Source organism: Carettochelys insculpta, chromosome 5 (genome assembly GCF_033958435.1).
Source record: "Carettochelys insculpta isolate YL-2023 chromosome 5, ASM3395843v1, whole genome shotgun sequence".
Taxonomy (NCBI): Eukaryota; Metazoa; Chordata; order Testudines; family Carettochelyidae; genus Carettochelys; species Carettochelys insculpta.
The window spans coordinates 49939988-49963636 of record NC_134141.1 but is presented as its reverse complement, the minus strand read 5'-3'; the positions used below and the strand labels follow the sequence as shown (position 1 = coordinate 49963636).

General features: G+C 41.4%; 1 protein-coding gene across 1 annotated transcript in view; it reads left to right on the top strand.

Annotated features, from left to right (window-relative positions):
* SYK (spleen associated tyrosine kinase) overlaps positions 1-23649 on the top strand; it is an 84956-nt gene that overhangs the window by 21714 nt on the left and 39593 nt on the right. Inside the window, exons 2-3 of the mRNA XM_074995060.1 lie at positions 13966-14417; positions 16101-16261. Of these exons, the coding sequence (XP_074851161.1) occupies positions 14004-14417; positions 16101-16261 (575 nt within the window). The 5' untranslated portion in view covers positions 13966-14003. The remainder of the gene's footprint in view (positions 1-13965; positions 14418-16100; positions 16262-23649) is intronic.

Here is a 23649-nt window from a genome sequence, read left to right as displayed (position 1 = left end):
CGATTTCTTAACACTGGGTTTTATCCATTCGATTTTGAGCATCGTCACCTTCCCACATCCTCCCCACAAAATCAACTTACTGCTGCTGCACACAAGTAGCTTAAATTGAGTGCTGCTGCAGTGTATTGTGGGAACCTATCCCACTGTTCTCTGAGCCCCGTTGCATTCTGGCCACACAAGTAGCTGTGGGTGTATGACGCCATCGTCCCGCATTTCATTCCTCTCTTTCTCCTGTCATGTTAAGTACGTTTAAGTGAACACAGTTGTCACACTGAAACTCAAGTGAATCATCAGTAATGGGCCATGGTGGCTAGAAGATGGTACCCTGTTGACAGCCATGCAAATTGTGATGGCCCATGGAGTGCCTCTCTCAGGCTTGGAGCTGGATGTGGCTGCCTGCAAAAGAAGACCCTTATAGTAGACACAGTTGTTGCAAGTAGACACACATGTTACACTGAAACTTGAAATCATCAGGCTAAAAGACCCCAGACTACAGCCAGGTTTGCACATGGAAAAGAAGACCCTTAGGCCACGAATATTCCCTGCTGCAAGCCTTACTTCAACAACCATGGTAATTGTATAGCTAGTACATTGCCTTCATTGAGACATGTATGATTTGGGATGGCTACAGCCAGCCCCCAAAAATCATGACCGCCAAGGGAGACGTCCCCCAGGTGGCTAAAAGAGCCCTGGCTACAGCCATACCCCGAAACTGTGACCCCTCACCATCTGCAATCTGTCTGGCATCTTGCGCAGCATGTCCTTTTATTGCTTTGGGGTCAAGCCACGTGATGCAGCTGGGTGCAGGAATGTTCCATAATGGCTATGTCTACATTAGCCCCAAACTTCGAAATGGCTATGCAAATGGCCATTTCGAAGTTTACTAATGAAGCGCTGAAATACATATTCAGCACCTCATTAGCATGCAGGCGGCCGCAGCACTTCGAAATTGACGCGGCTCATTCAGATGGGGCTCCTTTTTGAAAGGACCCTGCCTACTTTGAAGTCCCCTTATTCCTGTGAGCAGATGGGAATAAGGGGACTTCAAACTAGGCAGGGTCCTTTCGAAAAGGAGCCCCGTCTGAACGAGCCGTGTGGTGGCAAGCCACGTCAATTTCGAAGTGGTGCGGCCGCCCGCATGCTAATGAGGCGCTGAATATGTATTTCAGCGCTTCATTAGTAAACTTCGAAATGGCCATTTGCATGGCCATTTCAAAGTTTGGGGCTAGTGTAGGCACGGCCGATGTGTGACATCTCCAGGGGAAGGGAAGGGTGGGGATGTGGGGGTCAGGACAACATAAATGGCTGAAAAGAAGTTTCTTGTACTACCAGACAATCACGACTCCCACCCATAGCCCAGCTGACACATGGTACAGGGGGCCAGTGGCTGGTGCCAGGCAGTGCAGGAAAAAAGGCAGCTAGCAGAGGTATACACAGAAGCACTGACCCCACAGCTGTGCTCTTAGGGAACAAAAAGAGGGAAGATTTTTCAGTGTCTCATGACCTGCAGCCACGGGCTTGCAGGTGCCGAATTGTAACAGTCCTGTTGCCTAATTCCTATGCAGCTGAGAGCAGTGGAGATGTAAGAGGCCAGAGCAGAGAACTGTGGGACATTTGTGGAGCACATGCAGGACATCTGTGGAGACTAATGCATTCGATTTAAAAACCTCTGCCGCATTCTCACTACCCTTCATTCAGATTCTTAAATTCCGATAGAACTCTACACCCGTTGGGTTTGGATTTTAGGGTTTCGATATCATGTAGATTTTAGTGCTCCATAAATCGAGCTAATGGAATGTACAGTGCAGACGGGCACTGGGAAAAATCAGACTAAATGACTCAAAATCAATTTTTATCTCGTAGTGTAGATGTACGTGAGAGAGGTGGCAGGGTCACTGCCTCTTGGAGTCCAGTACCACGGTTAAGGTTAGCTCCTCGCTGTGCCTAGTCCTATGACTGGCTCTTATACAGCTACGCAAAGCTGTGGGCATGGCTTCTTGCACTCACTTTTCACCTTGCATGCTTTCACTGGGCCAGGCACAGTCCCATCCTTAGTATTTACTGAGAGGTTGCAAGAGGAAAGAGCGAAGCAAAGAATATTCAGTACATCCTTCAGCACCATACTGCTGAGCTCAGTGAGCTCAGGTGCTGTAAGATATTTGAGCCAGCTGAAATTTATGACTCTGTGCTGTGAGTGGGGTTGCTACAACCCCTTTTTCAAGGTGCACTATGAAATTGTGATATAAGGGCTAGGTAGTTATCCTGTGGTCAGTGCCCAGGTAGAAATGTTCCTTCAGACATAGCATATAGCTACACAGACCAAGAGCTACCGTTCTACAGCAGATGTGATGCCTATTGGATGGCTCACATGAGTTGCTCTTCCAGAACAACAAGAAGAAGAAGATTTCCTTTCCTCACCTCCTTTGAAGGATGCTTTTTGATAGAATGATACAGGTTTTATGAAGAACTTAAAATATTCTCTCTATCCCCCTCACCTCCCCCCCCCAAAAAAAAACAAGCTATCAAAATTTTGTTTCATTTGTAGGTGTAGCAGTAGGGACAAGTTTTGACTCTGAATTTTATTTTCCTTTTGGTTCTCTTTTTTTTTTTTTTTTTAAAATGTACTCATTTGAATTCCAGTTCAGTAGCTCATTTCTTTATCTTGGGCTTTAACAACAGTGGTGAAAGTGAGCTCAGAAATCTCTTATTCTTCAATTTTTATTTTTAAAATGCACGTTAGTAAATTGTATTAAACATCTACTTAGTTTTCTGAAAGGAAACCAGTTAAGTGACTAATTTAGAGCAGCAACTGTACTGTAATTGCACAGCCAATCATTTCCTTTGTAAGCAACAGTTATCATCAGAGCATATAGCATCTTCACTAAAACAAAACAAATCTCCCTTTTACAAGATACTAAAACAAGGCAGATGAACTCTGACAAAATCCTTGGGAAAAGCTACCAGACATGAATTTGCCTAGATATGCGGTATCATAATTTCAGAATACTCATTCCCATTTTATAGCAAAAAGTTTTAGAAGCTAAGAAATGTCAGTAACTGAAATAATGCAGCGCTAATGAATTTATTAATCTCATGTGTTGTTGGAAATATTTGATGGATACCAAAGGGATACTCTGTTTTTATTTAATTTTAAAACAAATAGTAACAGAGTAATGGAAAAGGAAAATAAATAAAAATGAGCTGCACTTAATTTCCTCAGATAATTCTGTATGCCACTATTTGTCTACCTCTATCACTTGAGATATTTGCCGTGTGTGTTCTAGATATGTTTTAGTAGCCAGCTGGCACTCATACATATTTAGCTTTTCCAGAGACACTGTAAAAGTTATCACTTTACATGTGTCTATGTGAAATCCACTGTCATGAATGAATGCCTGTAAAAGGGTTAAACCAAGAGACCGTTTCTACACAGGCCACGTCCTTCGGAAGTGGCATGCTAATACATGGACCGAAAGATGCTAATGAGGTGTGGATGCAAATTCCCCGTGCCTCATTAGCATAATGTCACGTGATTTGGAGTCCAGAAGACGGTTCTTACAGACTCCAAAACACCGTGTAGAAGCGCAGCCCCGGGGGGGCTTCCGGAAGGAAGTCCTTCTTCCAAAGGCCCCTTCTTCCCAAAAATTTTTGGGGCCATGCTTCTACACAGCGTTTTGGAGTCCAGGAGAACGGTCTTCTGGACTCCAAATCATGTGACATTATGCTAATGAAGCTCAGGGAATTTGCATCTGCGTCTCATTAGCATCTTTCGCTCCGTGTATTAGCATGTAGAAATGGCCAGAGAGAATAGGTTCTCTGTCAAACAGCCTGGTGATCCAATGGGAAGAGACGGGGGGGATTTTTTGAACTGAAGAAGTTACCTGCTCAGAGGTCTTTTGTTTGTGTGGCCGAAGGAGAGGAATGCAGAGATGTTGAAGCCTGAGCATTCTTATGGAATTGAGTAAATATCCAGGCTTCCTAGATATCTGGGCATACAGATAACATAATTAGAAAGGTAATGTTTAGTCAGACACAATCAGGTTATTTTTAATATTTTGGATTTGGTGTGGAACTTCTCAGGCTGGCCAATGTACCCCCTGTACACTCTAACTTTTGAACTGGATCACAGGGAAGCAATTCTCTGTGATTTAAAGTACTCTTTGTTTTTGTTTTTGTTTTTTTAGTTGCTCTGTAACATCTAGCAGCCAAGTGTGCTTTATCACAGAAGTCTTTTTTGTTTTGTTAATAAATCCCCTTTTTTTGTTAGAAGGCAGTGATTTGATTCTTGTGCCCAATAAAAGGGTCTGTTATCTGTGCCGAAGACTGAAGTATCGGAGGGGTCGCTGTGTTAGTCTGGATCTGTGGCACCTTATAGACTAACAGAAAAGTTTTGAGCATAAGCTTTCGTGAGCACAGACTCACTTCATCAGATGCTGGTCTTGGAAATCTGCAGGGCCAGGTATAAAATAAGCCAGAGCAAGGGTCGGGATAACAAGGTTAGCTCAGTCAGCAAGGGTGAGGCTTACTACCAGCAGATCACCTCCAGACCAGTATCACCTCCAAGACCAGCATCTGATGAAGTGAGTCTGTGCTCACAAAAGCTCATGCTCAAAACTTTTCAGTTAGTCTATAAGGTGCCACAGGACCCTTCGAAGACTGAAGTGTCAGCTATCAGACTGCAGCTTAATTTCTTTCTTTTTGTTTCAAGCTCTCCCCTAAAAGACGGTTAAGAGCTTGGGATGGAGACATCCCAAGTGTGTTCTCCTGGTTTTAACGAGGGGTTTTCTCACTTAGATGGTTGCAGCTACCTCCCAGGGTCAGGGAATCTGTGACTTGGGGATGCTTTTAAGCAGAAGCCTGTAGAGGCAAAGGATTTTTAAGATGGGGGCCCCCATCTTCTTCCATTGACTTAGTATTGCCTACACAGGGGGCTTAGATTTGATTTAACTATGTATCTCATCGTCTTCACTCCCCAGCTAACATAGGTAGATCAACTTAATTTTCTAGTGTAGACCAGACCAGACCTGACCTGACCCATGTGATTCTACCTAACCCTTTAAAAAAACAAACTTTTTTTTTAAAAAGGGTTTGCATCCTCTGTGCCTCTACTCTTTGAGGAATTCCTCAATATGCACCTAATATGATGGGTCCGAGGCACTCTGATTCGGGAAGTTCCAGAGACTGATGTACATGCCCAGCCAGCTCTCCAGAAAGAGTATCACAAGTTTACCATATAAGACTCACTCCACAGTCTTTTATAGTTACCTTACATTTACTCACAGGGTGCCATCCTAAGCTTTTATTTTATTTAACCTTCATTAAAGCATTAGAATTATCTCATATTCCATTGCACTGCTGATAGTTTCCATTACAATAAAAGCCCTATGTCCTTCTCCTAACAAAACTTATACAATACTGCATAGAAATGATGCATACCACATCATAAACACACACACAAACTTTTTGTCTTTCCTTGCACATATGACAAGGTGGAAAATACAGATATCTCCATATTCCATTCTATCAGCAGCTCAAAGTAAGCCACAGAACTCTGCCAAACAGCACTAACAGCTTCTTCCACCTCTTAGTACAGCTGACGGCGCTCGCTTTACCTGAAGTGCATGCAGATAATAAATGCTTAGACTGCTGTCATATTGCAGCTTGCTACTGACAACACCCTTTGTAATAATTGAAGCCCAGTGCCCTGCTAGTTCTGTAATGTACATAGTGCTGCAATGAAGCAGGGTGTATTGAATCCTGAATGGACACATAGAGCTCTTCCCATTTGTTCACATACATCGAAGGGTACAAATCCCATGTAACCTCATTTCATAATCACAGCTCTGTCATACTCCATGGAGCAATCCACACACATCCGCGTATCAAAACCACACCTTTTCCAAGCAGATCCATCTGGTACCTGCCTTATTTAGTGTAGGTACATGTAACACACTGACTGCTCTTGGAGTACATCCAAGTATTTCCCTTTGGCTACTGCCAGCTCTAGAGGAACAGAAAGGAGGTGTCACAGGCAACCTTTGTTCTTTGCTTTTTGTGCTTTAATGGTGTTAAATGGGATCCTGAGTAAATGGGATGTGAAAGGAGATGAAGAGTTTACACATTTTGGCAACTGTATGTGAAGCGGGAAGAGTGGAGCATTTCTGAAAGAAGACAGAGCTAAGGTTGCATGGGAAAACTTAACTTTACATCATCTTGTTTTCCAAAGTTTGTGTTTGTGCTTAGCTCAGTGTGATGCAAGGGGATGACACATCACCCGGGTGTGTTACCGTAGGTGTTTTCCCCATTGAATTTCCCAGTTCTTTTAACAGGACAAGAGATGTTGTTTAGAGTTTGTAGTCATTTGGGCAGTTAGAGACTTCATGGCCTTCAAGCAGTATACTGAGCCAGCCAATCTCTCTGTTTTAAGATACAGGAGGCATTATTTTAATATTGTTTACAGCTTATTAATAAGGAATCAGTCTTGGCCAATATCAACACATGCCATTGGATTAATCATTTAGTCTCATTAAGACTGAACCTCCAGGGAGAAATGACAAGCAAACAGTCAGAACAGTGACCCTTTCACTGAGTGGATTAAACTTCAGGGAGACACTAATGGATGCTGAGCCCACGGTTATTGATGATGATGGTGATGAGACTCCATCATTTGTAATAGAATGCTCACAGTGGGCACAAATTGAAGCATTTACAGATATCCCATATTGCCTTGCAAGCTGACCTAAACCCAGCCAAACTTGAATACAAGTGCTAGGTTAAAAAGCAAGTCAGATCAGGAAATAACCTGCCCTTCTTAGACACTGGTCACCTCTTTCCACCCTCACGGTTGGGGCAGTGGCAGCTGTGCGCCTGCTGGCTGCCATTGCCTTGCTACCCTGTGTGTGCTGCAAAGTGAGTGTTTTGCTCCGAAGAGGACACAGCGTGGTGAGACAGCAGTGGCCAGGAATGGGAAGCCCCGACCTGGCTGTGCAACAGGGGTGAGGCAGAAACAATACTGATGGATTTAAGGGGAAGTGGTGAGTGCGGACAAGGTCTGAAAAAAGCTCAACATTGTAGGGTTGGGTTTGAGTTCAAGACTAGAGCAAGTTTTAAAATTAGAGTCAAACAGACCTGTAGCCTGCAGTTACCAGCCATAATAACTGGCCCAACAATGTATGTTGGTTCGTATTGATTTAAGTTATAGCACTAATCTAATCATTGCTTCATGCACAATATCACACAGTTAACCAAATAAAGAGCTTATTCATCATATGAACAAATCAGAACAATACTTTATCAGCCAATAAACATTTTGTTTTCAGTGAAGCACTTTTAAGCATGTAGTAATTTGTCAACCTTTACACAAAAGTGGAATCACATAAAATTAATGGAAACTACAACCCACGCTTCCTAGTGTTTGGAAGCTATGTTGAGGAAGATTTTAAGTACATGGCCTGGTATGTTTTCTTGTGTAAGACAGAGAACAGTGTTCTGAAATGAGAATGCAGAAATAAAGTTGTAGACAGAAAGATGCAATCTTAAAGTCTGATTAAACCTTATCATATCCTTTCTGTCTCAATTGTTTTACTTTCTACAAATTAATGTGTGTATTAATCTTATAACAACTTGATATATTTTAAGAGTTAACACAATTATATGTAATTTAATTGCTGATAATGGAAGATGAAATTCTTTGCGACTTGTTTCACATACCAGTTTGCAGTCTAGGCTCTAAATTCTTTAATTACCTCCTTCTCTGCCCAATAGACTGCTAATTATGGTGTGCTTGTTTTGGTGCCTGTAGGCAGAGAAGGGAGTCACTCTAGCATCCTTGGCTGAACCAGCTCTTGAAGGAGTCCATTGCTGGCTGTCTTACATCTGTTAGTCCTAATTAATTCACTTGTCTTATGTCTGACACCTTTGGCAGGGGTTGGGGTGGTCATAGAATCAGGGAGGTGAAAGGGACCTCAGGAGGTCATCTAGTCCAGCCCTCTGCTTCAAGTAGGATCAACCCCAACTCAGTCATCCCAGTCAAGACTTTGTCAAGCCAAGACTTAAAAACCTCTAGGGATGGAGATTCCACCACCTCTCTAGACTATGCATTGCAGTGTTTCACCACCCTCCTGGTGAAGTAGTGGTACTCCCCTTTTGTTCTTCTTATTCGTTTGTCAAGTATGTAACTTGCTGGTTTTGGAGTGTGGCAAGTGTGATGATGTTATGTGATTAAAACATGACCAGGTAGATAATCGTTGCCCCTGTTTATATAATTGCAACAAATCTTGTCTAAAGTTTGTCAAGTAATGTGTCAATAGTAAAGTCATGGTGTGCTGAATATGATTATCCTATTTGTATGAATGTTTGTTTCGTTTTGGTATCTGAAATTATGATTATTAACAATGTACCTGTAACCCACACACCTATGTGTGGTGTGGCAGACCCTTACCTGGAAGCTTCTGGAGCCTTCTAGAAGGACAGTATACTGGATGGTGGGCCAATGCGTTTCTGTTCCCTGTCTAGGCCCAGACCCTCATCGGTCAGATGGGCCCTGTGCTCCCTATAAAAGGCTGCCCCATCTGGTAGCAGGGGGGAGGGTTTTGGAAGGTGCACCAGAGGAGCAGAGCAAGAGCAGAGTGAGAAGGTACCACGGGGAAGCGGTGGGCGAAGTGGCCCAGGGTGAGGCTACTACTTTGGGGCAGGGGTGAAGGCCCTGCCGGTTGCCTCTTGTCCTCGTAGGGACCCTGAGCCAGAGTCCAGGGTAGAGGGTGGGTCTGGACTCCCCCCACCCTTCCCCAGAGGGATCACTCTAGTGGAGCAGGCGCAGGCCTGCAAGGGGACTGGTGTTGTTTTCTCCATACTGGTCTTGCCTATGATGAGGATGGCTCGCTAAGCGGAGACCCCTGCCTTTGGAAAGGCCTGGGCAAAAAAGGGGCCTCGGTGAGTCTCTAAGGCAGCATAGAACTGCCAGGAAGCGCAGGGACCCACAGGGGCTGACAAGGGACTTTGTCACAGTGGTTAACTGTCTCATGTCACAGCGAAAGAATAAGTGTCCTTTACAGCCTAAGGTGAGAGACAGCTGGCCTCTATCTCAATCCTGCACTCAGCTCCAGAAGTCCCAGGTTTCAACTCTGCCTCTGGGCAGTTACACACCCATATTTCAAAAGTCTGTTATGGTGCTAACATCCACAAGGTATTTAGCCAGCACATTTTGAATGGAGTATTCAGGTTGATGGGGTTATCAGCGAACACAGTGGTCCCTGGAAGATGCCTATCCAGGCCTAAAGGACTTCCATGTGAATGTGTTAGCTGGAGTAGGACTTATGGCCTCTGCTATGACTCAGCAAAGCATACAAGGACACGTGATCAAATGATGTGACTCCAAACTATCTTGTTATCTGTTATTTTCCCACAAACTAGAAAAGGGGTTCTTGCAACAAATTTGTGGTGGCCTCGGAGTGTGGCAACCAACTCTTACTAGTGGCTGCTCTGACATGTTTTTTAAAAATGCTTCATTAACTTCAGTAAAGAAACAAATAAATGTATGTATATATAAACATCTAAATCATTTTTAATTGCAAACTCAGTGATAAAAGTAAGGTACAGTTGTCTCTATTCTTTACTGGACCTAAATAGAGCAGAAACAAATAAGGTGGTTTCCATGTTCTTTTCTCTTTTCTTGCTGTTTCTTTTACTTTTTTAGTTGCTCTTTTTAGATTTGCTTGCTACTATATCTGCTGTGAAAAGTGACATTAATAAACATATAAAACACTTTTTTCTTTTATAAATAGCCATCTGGAGATTAGCTATTAAAGATTGGTAACAGCATAATAATTGGGTAAGATCTGAGTTATATATTCATCTGGGAACACGGCTGGTCCTTCGGGATCAGAAGAATGCTTGAATGAAATTGGTTTTAAACAACCACTCATCATTAAGTCTAGTATCTGGATGTTAAATCCAGGACTGGAATACCTAAGAAGGCTGCATTTCTGACTTTTTTGTTAGCTAATGTAGTGACAGAAGTTTGCTTTTCTGTGCTAGTTTGGATATATCTTTTGGAAGAATAACTAGTTTAAGGGTTGTCTGCCTTATTTCTCACAGCTTGTCTTGAATTTAGTGTTCTCAGTTGTGGTCAGCTAACTTATGGTGACAGTATGTTTATGATGTTGCCTACTATTTATCTATTATTTCTGTATTTAGTTTAAGAGTGATTGAGAGTCATTATATAAACAAGTGAAATAGATGTTATGAGCAAGGGGTGTCCCTAGAAACTCTTATTAGTGCTAATGGAAGTGATTGTTTAAACTCCAACTCTGAATGGGTGCTCATCCATTTTTGCAGGTTAATGTGTTAAATATTAAATAGTTACAGCTTTGGTTTCGATAATTATTTTTTAAAAAACAAAGTTTAGCCCTTCAGTACTTCAGAATTATAAGTCCTAGTGTTTTATTTGAACAGAAGTTTCTTTATAAGAAGCAAATACTGGACTGTATACATGTGGCTAGCTTTTATTTCTCTTTTGTAGCACATTATAATTAAAACCAACTATTTCTGTGAATCAGAGGCCACCCAAGACTATCTGCTAACCCTAAAGTTACACTCAGTCCAGACAGTCTATATTGTGAGACAGAGGGTGATGACAGCAACAGCATTCACTAGCAGTGGTGGGATGTCGGGTTTGGGGGTGTACAGTATATTTGGAGAAGCAGGGGGTAGATGATGGGTGCTTACAAGAGAATGGGGGGTATTGTTTGGGAGGTGGGGCATGTTTGGAGGAAGTGCATTGTGGACTTTTGAGGTCAGTGGCAGAGCCTGCTTTCTGAATTCACTGTGCAGGTGTTAATACGTGGTTATGTATGGAAAAAATGGTAATACAACACAGGAAATCAACAAAGCAAAAAAGAAAAGAAAATGTTAAGTACATAAAATAGGCTGGGAAGCAAATATGTTGTTGAAATAATAAAGCACATAAGAAGATCAACTTTTAAGCCTCTATTAACCTAAATGTGTCTATTGAATGCATTGTATGTGATGGTCTTCCCATGTTCACTGTTAGGAGCTTTGTGTTTCTCACTGGATGCTCAGTAGGTTCAATTCACTGAAGAAAGGCTTTCCTAATCTTTATCTTGTGCATACATTTTGGCAATGTCTACACTCGGCACATCTGTCTACAGAAATTACTGTCAGAAGAGAAGTTCTGACAAAACTTCTGTCAACAGATTGCATCTACACATAAAAGCAGATCAATCTTTTGGTCTGCGCTATCGACAAATGGCCCCGAGAGCATCCACATGGCAAAACACATTTGTGTGTAGACAATCCGAGTTTTGTTCACAAAGTTCAGCTGGTGGGGACAAATATGGAACAGTTAGCCCCTTTTTAAAAATAAGTAGGGACCCCTGTTTGGAGCCCAAAATATGGGACTGTCCTGCCTGATAAGGGATGGATGGTCACCTTAGCTACAAATTCTCTAGTGTAGACATAGCCTTTGTGAACAGTTTGATATCCCTTATACATCACCATTTATCTTATGCTTAAATCAATTTTCCTGGGTGATTTTAATTCCTTTACGTTATTCTTTCATATTGAATGCATAAAATGTATTAGTAGATTGTTAGGATTCAGAACGTAAGTGTCCAGAAACCAGGCTATTGGGAAGTTCAGGGAACCTGTCTGCAGTGTTGGTGACCAAAACTCCCAGTCAAGGTTGAAGATTTCTTAAACCACAGATTTTTGGTTCAGACCAACCAGGGTGATAAAAACATTACCCTGCTTTGTGCACAGTGCTATGTAGAGCTGCGGGAGTCCTGTAGCTCCAAGATACTCATCTTCTGGCAGAAAGTCAAGACAGGAAGATGCACTTAGTAATAGATCTGGCCTTAGTCCCAGACCCACATGTGTTGAACATAACGTTATATCTGGGCTGTAGACTCCCTGCAATATTTCCCCGGAGGCCTTGTCCACATCTAAAAACTAGATTAACCTAACTACATCACTCAGGGATGAGAATAATTTGGTGCCCTGACCATGCAGGTAGGTCAGCTGAATCCTCCAGTATATATGTGGCTAGGTCAACAGGAGAATTCATCCATCAACCAAGATACTGCTTCTTGGAGAGTTGGATTAATTAAATTAACATAAGAATGCTTTCTATAGTGTAGAAGTAGGGATGGACACTGTGATGCTATGCAGCAGCACTGAATCAACTACGTTTGTGCTGCTGGAGCAGCTGTAGTGTAGACATGGCCTAAAGAAAGGGATGTACTGAGTCCATGTAACATGCTGTCACTTAGTAAATTATATCTGCATTGTTTCACAACTAGGTTTTTTTCAGACTTAGTGAAACATCCTGTCTTCACTGGGCCTGCCACTCCTCAATAAAATCGCTTTCAAATGAGCGAATAGAGTGAAAATAATGTTTTTAATAATTCCCTCTCTTCATACTGGGCTATCTCAGAATCAGCTGTGCTGCATTTCTTAATATTTGATATTTGGATTGGAAATAAGTATATAAAAACTATCTGTAAATGTTAAGTACCTGAAAATAGGAACTTGGAATGAAAGGGCCTCATGAAACCATAACCACAGCTACAGTGCTATAAAAAGACATGTTTGCTCATGTCGTATATAGCCTACTGGTAACTTAAAAAGTGCAACACCTAGTTTTTTGTCCCTCATAGTGGAACAAAGTGGAAGTGAGAAGTGGGAGGAGTTTTTCTGCATCTGTAATCTTGAATAATCTTCTGTAGCTGTCACAGTCCAGTGGATACCACAGATGGTGTCTTCAAACTGTCCAGAAATAACTGGCACAGGAGAGTCCAAGGCAATGCAATAGACATGACCTTACCCTCTAAAATCCACTATTTGTTTGTAGACAGACCAGTGAAGCTGCAAAACAGCTTCCCAGTGTAAATTGTGTGGATCAAATGAGGAGTCAGAGGCTCAGCTGGTGCGTGTCTGTCAGCATTACTCCATCTACTTCAGCATGGATCATTTGTTTCTACTTCTAACAAAATATGAACTTTTTAAAAACAGAACTATCACATCAAGTGGATACTATTAATGATTGTTTAAACAGCAATACCCAAATTCTGTGTTCAGTTACATCATGCATACAACCCCACCTTAAACTGTAGGGGGTCACACAAATATGTCTGAGGGCACAATTTGACCCTTTGTTATCATGTGTGTTCTTTGGCTTATTTTAAGAAAAATCACTTTAATTTAAAAAAAAATCATGGTTCTGGCAGCATGTGTGAAGTATTTGTTATGCAAAATGGAAATGATCATTGAAATGTCATGCACAATGTCTGTATGTTACTGTGTGTGTGTGCACGCGCACGCACAAATATGCTACCACCCATGATTGGTAATCTGGTATGGTAAAGCTCACAGTGCTCAGCTTCCTTTCAGGTGATAAGATCATGATGCATATACAATACTTACAACATGCAATGTAGTCACTAAAAATGTAGAAGCTAAACAATACAAAATGGTGTTCATCAGGCAGGTTCAGGGACCAGAAGAAATTATTTCTAGGACACTGCCACACCTGGGGCATGCAATGCACGTATAGCGTAAGTGGATAGCATGGCACTGGTTCCAGGTTATCTTTTGCCTTCATTCCATATGCAAACTGCCCTTTGAGTCAAATGGGAGGTTTATATAAAACACTGCAGGTAATAGTTTTATGCCCTTCTGGTTTAAAAAAAAAATCAATCTTGTGTCCGTGTAGTACAATGACAAACAAGACCACTGTTGGCAAACAAGATACTGGACTAGATGGACCTTTTGGTTTGAGCCAGTCTGTCTGCTCTTACTTAGGACCCCATCCTGTTCCTGTTGCAGCCAATGGCAAAACTCTCTCTGACTCAAATAGGAGAGAATCATTTCCAAATTCCTTGGGGTCTTGTTTAGGTTTTTTTTTTTTTCTTCCTCAGTGGATAATAATTTTTCCATCTTTCCTTTCAGATACGAAGCACTAGTCCTTGCTGATCAAAAGGAAAAGCATGGCCACTAACATGGCAAACAGTGCTAACCACCTGCCCTATTTTTTTGGCAATATTACCCGTGAAGAAGCAGAAGATTACTTGTTGCAAGCAGGGCTGACTGATGGACTATATCTGTTGCGCCAGAGTCGAAATTACCTTGGTGGCTTTGCTTTGTCCCTGGCACATAGAAAGCAGGTTCATCACTACACAATTGAAAGAGAGCTAAGTGGCTCGTATGCCATTGCAGGAGGGAGGTCACACATGAGTCCTGCAGAACTCATTAGCTATCACTCAGATGAAACTGATGGCCTTGTTTGTCTACTGAGGAAACCTTGCAACCGGCCACCAGGTGTTGAGCCAAAAACAGGACCATTTGAGGATTTAAAAGAGACCCTTATCAGGGAATATGTCAAACAAACTTGGAATCTACAGGTAAATGCATTTGCATTTCTGGACTAGAGATGCTTCACTATGAACTTTTAAAAAGCCTCTTTTATGTGGGTTCCAATCCATTTGCTCCTGCTATGTGGCAGTTGGGTTTGTGTTAACACTGTAATATTTGCTTGTGTTTTATGAGTCTTTATTTTTTAGTCTAGAGGTTGAACCTCTCTAGTACTGCACACACTCATCCAGCAACATCCATAATCTGGCATAGATTTAGTTAGCCCGATGACCACTTATCATGGGTGTGGCCAAGTTTCCCATAATCCCATAGAGCTTTTTCACAGCCACCAGTCCTGGCTTTCAGTGTTCTGTGCTGTTACTTGACTTTAATTTACCCCTAAATGTCTTCTAAGAGCCCAGTAAGCCATGGAAGTGCTCATAATGCTGCTGGACAATACTGACTTCCCATGGTCCAGCAAATTCTCTCGTTCATCACCCATCAGGTCCCAAGGGTGCCTGACTAGAGAGGTCCAACCTGTAGTGTATTAAATTGGTCATAAATGTATTCTTTCCTAAAATGTGGTATAGCTCATTTCTTCTTAAGAGTTCTACAAGTTCAGATCTCTCTCTGCGGTGATCAGAATTGAAAACAAACCAAAATAAGGAAAATACACAATACGCCGCAGCCTCCAGACAGCAGGTGCCCCTAATTTATAAACACCTGTGGTTTGGAACCTGGCTGGGAAGGAGAAAGCAGCTCTACACACTGCTGCTGCTTCTCCCCCTAGCTGGGAGAATGGCAGTGCAGTGACATACTTCTCTGGGGGCTTTTCTCCTGCTGCTCCTGTGGAAGCCCTGAGGTCATGCCTGGGAGTGGTGAGGGGCCTGGGGCCACATGTTGCCCTCTAACTGGGGTGCCAAGTAAGCGTCCTATCTCCTCACACATCCTCCCTCCCTCCCAGGCCCTGCATCCCCACCCTGAATGCCCTACATGGTCTGGTAAATTCCATTATCCAGCATTGCCCCATTAAAGAGGTGCATGTGTAATTAACTCTTAAATACATGCATATTGAGAAAAAAAAAAAAGAGAAAATAAATCTGTTGTATACAGAGAGAGAGAGAGAAGCTTCCCTTCCTAGCCTTTTTATTTGTATATGTATTTAGATTGTATACAATTTAGAACAGGAACTTTTCTTCCTACATGGCTGAGAGAGTTTAAACACAGACTTTTAATATCAAAAGCTATTTCTCAGTCTGCTGGTCTGTGACAGCCCATTTGAACCAGTGTATGCACTGGAGTAGTTCATAGATTCAGTGACCAGCCTTAATCTTGCAGCATATCTTAGTTTGTTGGGGAGCTGTGGTAACTCTCCATCTACTGGAGCACCAAAGAATCCCTTGCCCAAAATGATACACAAATCATTGCTAAGCTGAACACAGTATGGTCTCCCAAGGATACCCATTGCAGTATCTATCACAAACATAAACGCCAATTATCTGAATTTCAGATTGTCTTTCTGAATTTAGTTTCTGCCCCGTGACTCTAAAACATGTGTAATAAATAAATTAATTTTGTCTAAAACTCTGAGTATTCACAAAATTTGGATGTCTCTCACACAATCTGCAAACTGGCGTTTGATTATAATGTGTGGTTGTTATTTTGTTTTGCATTTTTTGCACTATAACAGAAAACAGTGCAACTGACTCTTTTGTGCTTTGCCCATTGTGTAGGGTCATGCCCTTGAACAAGCTATTATTAGTCAAAAGCCACAGTTGGAGAAGCTGATTGCCACGACTGCCCATGAGAAGATGCCTTGGTTCCATGGGAAGATCTCTCGGGAAGAGTCACAGCACCGTATTCTTTTAGGGACAAAGACCAATGGAAAATTTTTGTAAGTACTTTCATCTCTGGTGGTGCTAGTTGCCCCCATGTTGCTGCACTTTTTCCATAACTGAATAATGAATGGGACTGTGAGAGAGGAGTTGGGTTAGTCACTGTGGGAAAGCCCAATACAGTGTCACATACATTGCCGTTAACCATTCCAAAGCTAATCCAAAGTCTTTGAGATTAGTTTTTGGGTTTCTTTTTTTTTTTTCACTTTTGCTCAAACGAAAATATAGAGTGAAAGCAAGGGTCATGATATTGAGGTGAAGTCTGTATGAAGAGGACTTCAGGGTGTCATGAAAATGTCATTCAGCTTTATATAAACAGTGAAAGTATAGTACTGAATGTCATAACAAAGAAATGCAAAATACTAGTAAACAAAGTTATCAGTTAGTATCCAGAATGATTTTTTTCTTTTAAGGTGGCAATGACAATGCTTTATTTTGCAAGTACGTGGCAGGAAGAATTTCATTAAATAATGCTCCTTTCACTTTATCTTTCTATTCTGTGTCTATTTCTCAATTCACTCATATGGCTCTTCTACTGTTAGTTGGCCACACACAAGACATTCAGGATAATGATTAATCAGAGCCATTTTGTGAGCAGTAGAGGTGGCTGATAATGTTCCAATGAGACAGAGTTCTGTTGGAAAAAGCTCATTTGACTCATTCAGAACTTTTTGTTGGTTGAATTCAATCAGTAATTACAAATTTTCCTCAGCAAATGGATTTTGTGATTAAAATAATATTCACCAAACAAATTTTGCCTAGCTGTAATCACATTTCCCTTCCTGGTCGGTTGCTGGACCAATGCAGCTACACACTGTAAACTGCTCTGGACAAAGGGCAAAATGACTATCCAAAGCAGAAGATGCCTAGCAACAAACAGAAGAAGGTGTGAAAGCTGTCCTTCCCAAAACAATTCTTTGCCTTCAGTGGAAGTAAGTGCTTTTTGCTGACTGTGAACATCTGCTGTCCCCAGCAGTGACTGACCAGCTAGGGCTTCAGCTTGCTTGAGGGAGCTCCTCTGGTGTGGCAGAGACCAAAAATCAACATGAAATTAGAAGAGGAGGAGGTTGACGATTGGCCTCCTAGGATTTGGTAGAAGTCAGGTATGTCGAGGATTTCCAGAGCAGTATCCCATTCAATAGCAGACTTGAATCAGTTGTTGCTCTGGTCTGACTTCTCAAACCATTCCAGCCTTTCCCTTTAAAAAAAAAAAAATTGAGCTGAGACTGGAGATTCCTAGTGCTTCTACATACTCTTCTGCAGAGTCTCCAGATCTTAGCCACCCAAGAAATATGCCAGAATATTTTATATTTTCCCTACTTCTATTGATTCAATGCCCAATTAAAGGATCTGAATCTCGATCTATCCACCACCTAGCTCCCACCAGGGCTGTGTCTACACTTGCAAGTTCTTTTGAAAGATTTTTCTAAAAGAAGGGGGCTCTTTCGAAAGATTCCACAGAGCGTCAATGCACAAGAAGTAAATTGAAAGAATGAGGTGCTCCTTTCTAAAGCACTCTTCCACTCCCATTTCAGGAAGAACTCCTCCTTTCAAAAGCTTGTTTAGAAAGAAAACATGTAGACATTCCTCAGGGCCCTTCTTTTGAAAGAGCAGTCATCATGGCACCTGTTATTTCGATCGCTGGCCCATTCTTTCAAAAGAGCAGGGGCTGTGTGGACGCTCTCTTGCAAAAGATCAGATCATTCTTTTGATACACATTTGTGTGTGGATGCACTCTTTTGAAAGAAGTTCTTTCAGAAGAGATCTTCTGGAAGGGTTTCTTTTGAAAAAACCTCCGTAGTGTAGACATAGTCCAGGAGTATCTCATGGAGGGATTGGCTTTATCAGTCCTGGGAAGTTTTCACTGCTGTGATACATGAAGGTAATCAGGAAAGAAGACTTTTAAAGACTCACATTATTATTGAGGGATGACAGGTGAGAGAAAGCTGTCCTAATCCATTTAAATTCAGAACATCATGGAAACCATCAGAACTCAAATACTCTGTTCTCAGAACAAGCAAAACAGTACATAAACAGCTGTGAGTACTTTTGGTTAGCATTTTCAAAGATCCTATCTGTTCAGAAAATGTAATCCCATACTTAGGTGCATGGCTTTGTCTTCAAAGCGGAGGGGAAGAAGGTTCTTATCCTCTAAAAATGAAAGTTTGTCCAGTTATTTATACTGGAGTAGTTTAGCGTTACTCTGGTTCTTTCTGTGTGTTTTGCAGTCAGTTTTTCTGCTTCCCAAATGGACAGAACAGTAAGAAAATTTCTTAGAGGATAAGACCTTCTTTGACGAGTCTCCTCTTTTTCTGTACCTGGGGATACTCTGGTCTGATGGCAGAACACTGAGTGGTGCTGGTTCAGAGCTGAATGTGTCTTTAAAGTTTGCTGGCTGTCACACAGGTGATTGCATCTGACTTCCTCTGCCTTTTCCAGTGAGAGTTTTTTGAACAGGGCTGGATTTGAATTTCTGCTCCTCCCAGAATTTTTTTGTTTTTACTCCTGGCTGGTTTCTAAAGAGTTCTCTGAATCGAATTTGTTCAAGTCCACCTCAGCCATTTCATCAATACATAGTCCTCCCAAAGACAGAAAAATCAATGTTTCTCCCTGTAATCAAAAGCTTCTTTGTCCACTCCTTTTGAGGAGACCTAGGCACTTGCCAGTGTTTCCTCTGTAGACCCTACCGGTGATATTCCAGGTATTTGTAGAACCCATTCAAAGCTTTAGGAGCCATACCTTTTGAACATCTAAGTGCTTAAGACTGATAACTAGGAACTTCTTTCTCTTTAGGGAGATTTTTCAGTTTCTATCAATGTAGCTTGCAGAAACCTCAGCAGATATGTCCTGCTCATTCCTTGTCTTCAATTCTGAGGCTTGCATGTGTGCCAGGGGAGAGAGTGTTCTCCTGCATCCTCTTCCAAAAACAATATGTTTAGTGTCAGTGAGTGAACTTTTTGTTTTAAATATTATGTTACAGTGTTCCTTTGCAGCAGTGATGAGAGAGGTCAGAAGTTTTAAGTAGCTCATATTGATCATTCATAGTTTTTAGAGATTGTAACAAGGGAAAGAAGGCTACTAGTGGATTAAAGATAATTCCCGTTACCTTAAGGCCCAACCAAATAACTACATCCAAAATTATTAGGCTGCCTCTTGGCTACAAGATAAATTTCAATTTAAAGGAGTTAGCTAGATATTAAAACATCACTGTCTTCATTGTAAATACCATTAGCTTGAATTAGTGATCCCTAATACCGATAACAAGATGTCGATATTACCGGATAGGTATAGCATCAATTTTGAATTTGAAATTTCAAATAAAGGCTAGTGTGGAAGCGCCATGTCTTTAATTCAAATTTATTAGCCTCCAAAAGTGTCCGATAGGTATCCCACATAGCTACGCAGTCACCCTCCATGTATGGCCACTTCCTTCTCCACTTTTCTCTCCATCCAGGTACGCGGAAGAAGGTCACAGGAATCCCACAATTTTTAGATTGAATTAGAATTCTGCAGTGCCCAGGCCTGCAAATATAAATGGCCAGACACACGGCTGGGCTGGGTGGATAGGGCTGATAATACAGCTGTGTGCCACTATGTCAACTTCTGCAGAGAACTCCTGGCACAGGGAATGCAGGCAGGTTTGGAGAGGTCTAAATTCTCTTACTGGGTGCTCTGAATTCTGAAAGTGCTTTGCATTCTGAGATTCTAACATGAAACACCCACAAGCAACAAGGGGTAAGGCACTGTGGGATAGGTACCCATAATGCACTGCTCATGCGGTCAAACTTGAATAGGGCAATGGGGACTCAGAAACTTGACATGGCAAAATGATGGGTCAGATTTCAATAAGGTTTGTGGACACTTAAATTTGAATTCATAAGAATGAAGTTAAAAATCAAATTTATTAAAAATTGAATTTATCTCATAGTGTAGATGTAGTCCCACATCAACACAGTGATTTTAAGAGCTCAGTAGACAGGATAGTCTTCTGTCTCTGGAATTTGTGAAATAACTACCCAGGCATCTCTCTTTTTTCTTCCCCCCACCCACCCTGCAAGCACTTTTAGTTTATGTCTAAACTAGAGATTTTACTGTGGCACACATCTCCCATGAACAACTATAAGGTCTCCTATTTAGCCACTCTATGTCAATGGGAGAACACTCTCTCCCATAAGAATAATTAAACAATCCCCAACAAGTGGTAGTAACTATGTCAGCAGGAGATGCTCTCCCATTAACATAGTGCAGTCCACACTGGCACTTCTGTGGGTGTAATTTATGTCACTTGGGGGTGTTTCTTTTTTCCCATACGCCTTACCCACAAAAATGGTAGAGTAGAGACAGTCTTAGTTGGCTTTGTCCATCCCTCTTGGAACTTATTGGTCATTATGCACTCCAGGTGCCACAGCCAGGCATACTTACCTTCTTTGGCTCATTGCTTGTGGCATCCACTGCCTGTAACTTCTGCTACTGGATAGGATGGTGAAAGAGGACTATAACAAATAAAATTACTAGTGTTTAAGTTATATTTATGTTCAGTAAAAGAGTTTCACTAAAAGTGGTCTACATCTGGCAACTTGGTGCGAGTTTCTTCTGTGAGGTTCTTCAAGATTTGGAACCCTCCCTGACTGATCTGTCTCTTCCGAAAAACAAAAGCAAAAACCAGAAAACAAAACTTGAGTTAGCTATGTAATGTGATTAGTGTCTCGGGTATGTGCCTAGGTTTCCTAAAAAGAAGAGGACAGAGAAGCATCAATCTTTCTGTCTTCATTGGTCCCTCAGCTGCATGGATATCATTTTTCAGTTCCTAACAGAGTGGCTGGTTGTGTCAGTACTTTGCACTGCATGCAGAACACAGTAGTTACGACTACCAAATGATGTATTGGGCATCTGAACAGCAGAAGAGCAAACCAGTTCTATTCCATCTATCCCAGAAATATCCTTACCTGTTTTCTTTGTAACGAAAGTAATATGAGAAGTGTTACATCCCCACTACCACCCCAACATATAACATTCACGAAATCAGCTTAAGAATAACTTGAAAGTTTGAGAGATACTGGTCAGCTTTCTTATTATTTCATTCCTCTCTCTGCAGGGCTCTGAAAATTTATTGAAAGTGTAGGTGATTAAGAATTTTCCAGTAAACTCTATTTTGGGTGTGTAATAGTAGATTAGAGCAATAATTGTTACAAAATATTAGAGCAATAATTATTACAAAACCAGGTTTGTGTGTGGGCACAGTAAATGTCCATTAAGAAATAAACATTTGCTCACAATTACAAACCAGCCATCTTGAAAATGCCAGTTTTCTCTTGCACTTCCAATGAGAAGTAACTGGTATCTGCCTTTTGCTGCTGATGTTAGAAGTGACTTGTTGTGTGTAAATTGTTTTTTTGGCAGTTCATAGCCCCTGCACTTCTGCATCAGTGTTGACTGCCCAAAAATTTCTTGAGACCCAGAACCTAGTTAATCAAAAGTAGCCAATACATCTGACCTTCATGTTACTGAATTGTGTAATGCACATCTGCACAATTTTTATCTATAAACAGGATTGGTAACTGCTGACATGCCATCATGAGCGTAAAAATAGTCTAAAATACTTTAATTCAGGAACTAGAAGATTCCAACAATGCTGATAATGGTATTACAGAATCATATTAGTTGTTGATGGTGGGCTAGATAGCCCCCTCTATTCTGAGGCATGGGGGCAGGACACACATACATTTAGGCCTTAAAATGAGAGGAATATGTGTATGCAAAATAAGGTATGAAAACCCTAAATCCAACATGGCGACCCTGCTTACAGCATTGCCTGCAACACCCTGCCACAAAGAAAGCTATGCAAAACTTGTTGATTTCTGTTATCAAGCCTCTCAGAAAACTTTGTCATCTTCTGTTTAGGTAGGTCTCTCTCTGTTAGTTTCACTTTAATTTTTGTGTTTGTTCATGCTCTGTCGGCAAACGAGACACGTTGAGTGGTGAATTTTATTCAGTACTAAGCCAGGTATACTTAGCAACAGTTCCTTAGGATTAGCTTAACCTAGAAAATCTTGATCAGTTTCACAAGTTACTCTTGCAAAACCAAATTGAAATTGAGAAACTCAGCTTCTAAGAACACTTCCCACTATCTTGCAAAGGCACCAAGCTTTTAGTTTTGAGTAGGTGTGACAAAGGTTTGAAGGATAACTGAAAGTCCAGATTCTTACTTGCATCTGCTTATCGCACTACTGTGTGATATAGCAACAATGGATGTGATAAAATGTTTTGATTTGTTTTGTTGAATTCAAATATGACTTGTATAAGCTTAGCCATGATTTGTTTTGAACTCCTCATTGAGCAGTATAGCATGCAAAGTTATATTTGGTTAAAATTTAACTTTACAGAACTTAAATATGATCAGAACATTGAATTGCAGAAAAGAGGAATAGAATAAGATTTTTCTTCTGAAGCTAAAATAGCTTGCCTACTGCTTTAAAAGAAACCTGAACCATAGTGTTTGTGGCTTTTCTTAACAGACATAGGTGCACAGCATACTTACTTCCTGTACTCACTGACCAGTCAAGAGCAAAAAGGTCTCTGCTGAAGTGGAGAATGACTTGCAGTTTGTCTTGTGTATTGCTGTTTAATAATTAAAAGAATTAGAAATACATTTTCAGAGAGGAGGCATTGTCTCAAAATAGATAAGCAATTGTGCGTTACATTCCATAATTTTCATACCTTCACTCAGAAGATAATTTGAATCATAAAAGGAAATGTAATCCGTTATCTCCCAAGAATATGGAAAGCAGTTGTGTAACCAGTTTATTGGCTGCTCTGCCGAAGCTGACATTTTACATGTGCAAAGATGATTATTGTATCAAAGAGAGAGTAGACTCTCATGCATTGTTTTGTTTTGTTTTTTAAGGATAACAGTAATAGAGTAGTAGACCTGCATCTTGAAACATAAGATCCAACTTGCTTAGCAAATATTAACATAACTACAGTTTGGACTTCCCTAGTCCAGCACCCTTGGGACCAGACCCATCTCGAATGAAGGAATCTGCCAGACCAGTGGTCCACTGCTTCTGTCTTCTCAGCCTGCCTGGCTCTTCATACAACCCTAGCCATCCTGTTGCTGGCCTAGCTGGGCTGTCGTGGCCCTGGCCCCTGCCTCTGCCTTGGGTTGCCCTGGACCTCCCTGGCCATGGCTCCCCAGCCCCAGTGGCAGCTCTCCTGCCACTGTTCAGCCCACTTCCAGCTAGCCCCTGCTCTGGGCCATCAGGCTTTCAGAGAGTACCAGATTTCAGAGATGCAACCTGTAATAACATTAGACTGCTTTTAAAAATCCTTCTACTACTACTTGAACGTGACATAATTAAGATTAAGATTTTGTCGAAGGGCACTTCTC